Below are 6276 nucleotides of genomic sequence, written 5' to 3'. Positions count from 1 at the left end.
CAAAAAGTTGTGTCCAAGTGACTGTGTCCAAGTGATTGTGTCCAAGAGGTTGTGTCCAAGAGACTGAGTCCAAGTGACTGTGTCCAAGTGGCTGTGTCCACGTGACTTTGTCCAAGTGACTGTGCCCAAGTGGTTGTATCCAAGTGACTGTGCCCAAGTGACTGTGTCCACGTGACTTTGTCCAAATGACTGTATCCTCGTGACTGTGTCCAAGTGACTATGCCCAAGTGGCTGTGCCCAAGTGGTTGTATCCAAGTGGTTGTTTCCAAGTGTCTGTGTCCAAATACCTGTGTCCATGTGGCTGTGTCCAAGTGGTTGTGTCCAAGTGGTTGTTCCCAAAAGGCTGTGTTCAAGTGAGTGTGTCCAAGTAGTTTTGTCCAAGTGGTTGTGCCCAAAAGGCTGTGTCCAAGTGACTGTGTCCAAGTGGTTGTGTCCAAGTGGTTGTGTCCAAAAGACTGAGTCCAAGTGACTGTGTCCAAGTGACTGTGTCCAAGTGACTGTGTCCAAGTATTTGTGTCCAATTGGCTGTGTCTAAGTGGCTGTGTCCAAGTGGCTGTGTCCAAGTGGCTGTGTCCAAGTGACTGTGTCCACGTGACTGTGTTTAAGTGACTGTGTCTAAGTGCCTATGTCCTAGTGGCTGTGTCTAAGTGGCTGTGTCCCAGTGGTTGTTTCCATATGGCTGTGTCCAAATGACTGTGTCCAAGTGGCTGTGTCGAAGTGTCTGTGTCCAATTAGCTTTGTGAAAGTGGTTGTGCTCAAGAGGCTGTGTCCAAGTGGCTGTGTCCAACTGGTTGTGTCCAAGGGATTGTGTCCAAAAAGCTGTGTTCAAATGAGTGTGTCCAAGTGGTTTTGTCCAAGTGGTTGTGCCCAAAAGGCTGTGTCCAAGTGGCTGTGTCCAAGTGGTTGTGTCCAAGTGCCTGTTTATAAGTGGTTGTATCCAAGTGACTGTGTCCAAGTGGTTGTGTACAAGTGGTTGTGTCCAAGAGAATGAGTCCAAGTGACTGTGTCCAAGTGACTGTGTCCAAGTGACTGTGTCCACGTGGTTGTGTCCAATTGGCTGTGTCCAAGTGGTTCTGTCCAAGTGACTGTGTCGAAGTGGTTGTGTCCAAGCGACTGTGTCGAAGTGGCTGTGTCCAAGTGAATATGTCCAAGTTGCTGTATCCAAGTGGCTGTGTTTAAGTGACTGTGTCCACGTGACTGTGACCTGTGACCACGTGAACTGCGTCCACGTGACTGAGTTCAAGTGACTGTGTTTAAGTAGCTTTGTCCAAGTGGCTTTGTCCAAGTGATTGTTTACTAGTAGCTGTGTGCAAATGCCTGTGTCGAAGTGGCTGTGTCCAATTAGCTGTGTCAAAGTGGTTGTGTGCAAGACGCTTTGTCCAAGTGACTGTGTACAAGTGGATAGTTCCAAGTGGTTGTGTCTAAGTATTTGTGTCCTTGTAGCTGAGGCCAAGTGCCAGTGTCCCCTTTGCTGTGCTCAAGTTACTGTGTCCAAGTAGCTGTGTCGAAGTGGTTGTGTCCAAGTGATTGTATCTAACGACTGTCCAAGAGGTTGAGTCCAAGTGGCTGTCTCCAAGTAACTCTGTCTAAGTGACTGAGTCCAGTGCTTGTGTCCTAGTGTCTGTGTCCAAGTGCCTGTTTCCAAGTGCCTGCGTCCAAGTAACTGCACCCAAGTGGATGTGTCCAAGTGACTGTGTTCAAGTGGCTGCGTCCAAGTGACTTTATTTATATGGCTTTGTCCATGTGGTTGCGTCCAATTGACTATGTCCAAGTCTCTGTGTCCATGTGATTGTGTCCAAGTGGCTGTGACCAAGTAACTGTGTCCATGTACCAGTATCCATGTGAATGTGTCTAAGTGGCTGAGTCCAAGTGGCTGAGTCCAAGTGGCTGTGCTCAAGTGACTGTGGTCTAGTGGTAGTGCCAAAGTTGCTGATTCCAAGTGACTGGCGTTCAAGTGGATGCGTCCAAGTGACTGTGTCCAAGTGGCTGGGTCTAAGTGGTTGAGTCCAAGCAACTGTGTCCAGGTGGTTGTGTCCAAGTGGCTGTGTCTAAGTGGCTGTGTCCAAGTGGGTGTGTCCAAATGACTGTGCCCAAGTGACTGTGTCCAAATGGCTGTGTGCAATCGCCTGTGTCCAAGTTCCTGTGTCCAAGTGGTTGTGCACAAGTGGCTGTGTCCAAGTGACTGTGTCCACGTGATTGTGTTCAAGTAACTGTGTCCAAGTTGTTGTTTTCAAGTTGTTGTGTCCAAGAGGCTGTGTCCAAATGGCTGTGTCCAAGTAGCTGTGTCCAAGTGACCGTGCCCAAGTGGCGTGTCCAAGTAACTGTTTCCAAGTGGCTGTGTCCAATTGGCTGTGTCCAAGTGATTGTGTCCAAGTAGCTGTGTCCAAGTTGTTGTTTTCAAGTTGTTGTGTCCAAGAGGCTGTGTCCAAATGGCTGTGTCCAAGTTCCTGTGTCCAAGTGGCTGTGTCCATGTGGCTGTGTCCAAGTGATTGTGTCCAAGTAACTGTCTCCAAGTTGTTGTTTTCAAGTTGTTGTGTCCAAGAGGCTGTGTCCAAATGGCTGTGTCCAAGTAGCTGTGTCCAAGTGACCGTGCCCAAGTGGCGTGTCCAAGTAACTGTGTCCAAGTGGCTGTGTCCAATTGGCTGTGTCCAAATGGCTGTGTACAAGTGCCTGTGTCCAAGTGGTTTTGCCCAAGTGGCAATGTCCAAGTAGCTGTGTCCATGTGGCTGGGTCCATGTGACTGTGTCCAAGTGGTTGTGTCCAAGTGGCTGTGTTTAAGAGACTGAGTACAAGTGACTGTGTCCAAAAGACTGTGTCCAAGTGACTGTGTCGAAGTGGTTGTGTCCAATTGGCTGTTTCCAAGTTGCTGTGACCAAGTGACTGTGTCGAAGTGGTTCTGTCCAAGTGGTTGTGCCCAAGAGGCTGTGTCCAAGTGGTTGTGTCCAAGTGACTTTGACCAAGTGGCGTGTCCAAGTAACTGTGTCTAAGTGGCTGTGTCCAAGTGGCTGTGTCCCAATGGTTGTGTCCAAGTGTCTGTGTCCATGTCCCTGTGTCAATGTGGATGTGTCCAAGTAGTTCTGTCCAAATGGTTGGGTCAAAGTGGGTGTGTCCAAGTAACTGTGTCCAGGTGGTTGTGTCCAAGTTACTGTGTCCAAGTGACTGTGTCCAAGTGGTTGTGTTCAAGTGGCTGTGTCCAAGTGCCTGTGTCCTATTTGCTGTGTCCAAGTGTCTGTGTCCAAGTGGCTGTATCCAAGTGACTGTGTCCATGTCCCTGTGTCAATGTGGATGTGTTCAAGTAGTTCTATCCAAATGGTTGGGTCAAAGTGGGTGTGTCCAAGTAACTGTGTCCAGGTGGTTGTGTCCAAGTGGCTGTGTCGAAGTGGATGTGTCCAAGTGGGTGTGTCCAAGTTACTGTGTCCAAGTGACTGTGTCCAAGTGGTTGTGTCCAAGTGGCTGTGTCCAAGTGTCTGTGTCTAAGTGGCTGTGTTCAAGTGCCTGTGTCCAAATAGCTGTGCCCAAGTCACTGTGTTCAAATAGTTGTGTCCAAGTGACTGTGTCGAAGTGACTGTGCCAAGGTGGCTGTGTCCAAGTGACTCTATCCAAGAGGCTGTGTCCAAGTAGTTGTGTCCAAGTGATTGTGTCCAAGTGGTTGTGTCCAAGAGGCTGTGTCCATGTGGCTGTTGCCAAGTTGTTGTTTCCAGGTGGTTGTGCCCATGTAGCTGTGTCCATGTGGATGTGTCAAAGGGTTTGTATCCAAGTGCCGTGTCCAGGTGGCTGTGTCCAAGTGGTTGGGCGCAAGTGGCTGTGTCAAACTGGCTGTGTCCATGTTGCTGTGTCCAAGTGACTGTGTCCAAGCAGCTGTATCCAAGTGGGTGTGTCAAAGTGGTTGTGTCGAAGTGTCGTGTGCAAGTGGCTGTGTCCATGGGGCTGTGTCCAAGTGGCTGTGTCCAAGTAACTGTGTCCAAGCAACTGTGTCCAAGTGGTTGTTTCCAAGTGTCTGTTTGTAAGTGGCTGTGTCCAAGTGCTTGTTTATAAGTTGTTGTGTCGAAGTTAATGTGTCCAAAAGACTGTGCCCAAGTGACTGTGTCGAAATGGTTGTGTCTAACTGACTGTGTCCAATTAGCTGTGTGTAAGTGACTGTGTCCAAGTGGTTTTATCCAGGTGGCTGTGTCCAAGTGCCTGTGCCCTATTTGATGTGTCCAAGTGTCTGTGTCCAAGTGGCTGTGTCCAAGTGATGTGTCCAAGTGTCTGTGTCTAAGTTACTGTGTCCAAGTGCCTGTGTCCTATTTGATGTGTCCAAGTGTCTGTGTCCAAGTGGTTGTGTCCAAGTGGCTGTGTCCAAGTGTCTGTGTCTAAGTTACTGTGCCCAAGTGCCTGTGTCCAAATGGCTGTGCCCATGTCACTGTGTTCAAATAATTATGTCCAAGTGACTCTGTGGAAGTTACTGTGCCAAGGTGGCTGTGTCCAAGTGACTCTATCCAAGAGGCTGTGTCCAAGTAGTTGTGTCCAAGTGATTGTGTCCAAGTAATTGTGTCCAAGAGGCTGTGTCAAAGCAGCTGCGTCCAAGTGGTTGTTTCCAAGTGGTTGTTTCCAAGTGGTTGTGCCCATGTGGCTGTGTCCACGTTAATGTGTCAAAGTGGCTAAGTCCAAGTGACTGTGTCCAAGTTGCTGTGTCCAAGTGGTTGTTTCCAAATGGCGGTGCCCAAGTGTCAGTCTTCAAGTGGGTATGTACAATTCGCTGTGTCAATGTGGTTGTGCCCAAGAAGCGTTGTCCTAGTGGTTGTGTCCAAGTGGTTGCGCCCAAAAAACTGTGTCCAAGTTGTTGTTTCCAAGTGGTTGTGTCCATGTGGCTCTGTCCAAGTGACAGTGTCAAAGTGGCGTGTCTAAGTAACTGTGTTCAAGTGGCTGTGTCCAAGTGGATATGTCCAAGGGGCTGTGTCGAAGTCGCTGTGTCCATGTGGCTGAGTCCAAATGACTGTGTCCAAGCAGCTGTGTCCAAGTGACTGTGTCCAAGTGGTTGTGTCCAATTGGCTGTGTCCAAGTGCCTGTGTTCAAGTGACTGTCGAAGTGGTTGTATCCAAGTGGCTGTGTCCAAGTGGCTGTGCCCAAGTGACTGTGTCCAAGTGACTGTGTCAACGTGACTTTGTCCAAGTGATTGTATCCTCGTGACTGTGTTCAAGTGACTGTGTCCAAGTGGCTATGTCCAAGTGGCTGTGCCCAAGTGGTTGTATCCAAGTGGTTGTGCCCAAAAGGCTGTGTCCAAGTGACTGTGTCCAAGTGGTTGTGTCCAAGAGACTGAGTCCAAAAGGCTGTGTCCAAGTGACTGTGTCCAAGTGGTTGTGTCCAAGTGGTTGTGTCCAAAAGACTGAGTCCAAGTGACTGTGTCGAAGTGACTGTGTCCAAGTCGTTGTGTCCAATTGGCTGTGCCTAAGTGGGTGTCCCGGTGGCTGTGTCCAAGTGGCTGTGTCCAAGTGGCTGTGTTCAAGTGACTGTGTCCAAGTGACTGTGTCCAAGTGACTGTGTCCACGTGACTATGTTTAAGTGGCTGTGTCTAAGTGGCTATGTCCTAGTGGCTGTGTCTAAGTGGCTGTGTCCCAGTCGTTGTTTCCATATAGCTGTGCCCAAATGACTATGTCCAAGTGGCTGTGTCGAAGTGGCTGTGTCCAATTTGCTGTGACAAAGTGGTTGTGCCCAAGAGGCTGTGTCCAAGTGTGTGTGTCCAAGTGGTTGTGTCCAAGTAGTTGTGTCCAAAAGGCTGTGTTCAAATGAGTGTGTCCAAGTAGTTTTGTCCAAGTGGCTGTGCCCAAAAGGCTGTGTCCAAGAGGCTCTGTCCAAGTGGTTGTGTCCAAGTGCCTGTTTATAAGTGGTTGTGTCCAAGTGCCTGTTTATAAGTGGTTGTATCCAAGTGACTGTGTCCAAGTGGTTGTGTACAAGTGGTTGTGTCCAAGAGAATGAGTCCAAGTGACTGTGTCCAAGTGACTGTGTCCAAGAGACTGTGTCCACGTGGTTGTGTCCAATTGGCTGTGTCCAAGTGGTTCTGTCCAAGTGACTGTGTCGAAGTGGTTCTGACCAAGTGGCTGTGTCTAAGTGACTGTGTCCAAGTGACTGTGTCCATGTGACTGTGTCCACGTGACTGTGACCTGTGACCACGTGGACTGTGTCCACGTGACTGAGTTCAAGTGAATGTGTCCAAGTTGGTTTGTCCAAGTGGCTGTGTCTAAGTGATTGTTTACTAGTGGCTGTGTGCAAATGCCTGTGTCGAAGTGGCTGTGTCCA

At 49.2% G+C, this 6276-nt stretch overlaps 1 protein-coding gene across 1 annotated transcript; it reads right to left on the bottom strand.

The window, feature by feature from the left end:
* Nucleotides 1-2048: 2048 nt before the first annotated feature.
* LOC138360962 (putative uncharacterized protein FLJ46204) lies at nucleotides 2049-2471 on the bottom strand. The gene has a single exon (XM_069320445.1). It carries the CDS (start codon nucleotides 2469-2471, stop codon nucleotides 2049-2051), a length of 423 nt encoding a protein of 140 aa, XP_069176546.1.
* Between the last annotated feature and the right edge of the window lie 3805 nt (nucleotides 2472-6276).

The sequence above is a fragment of the Procambarus clarkii genome, unplaced genomic scaffold, assembly GCF_040958095.1.
Source record: "Procambarus clarkii isolate CNS0578487 unplaced genomic scaffold, FALCON_Pclarkii_2.0 HiC_scaffold_135, whole genome shotgun sequence".
Taxonomy (NCBI): Eukaryota; Metazoa; Arthropoda; class Malacostraca; order Decapoda; family Cambaridae; genus Procambarus; species Procambarus clarkii.
Note: the sequence above shows the minus strand (reverse complement) of the source record. Positions and strands in the feature narration are given on the sequence as shown.

Bases quoted from the DNA above. Each gene is read 5' to 3' on its own strand.
- LOC138360962 (XM_069320445.1), bottom strand. From the start codon at position 2,471: ATGGACACAGCCACTTGGACACAGGAACTTGGACACAGCCATTTGGAC.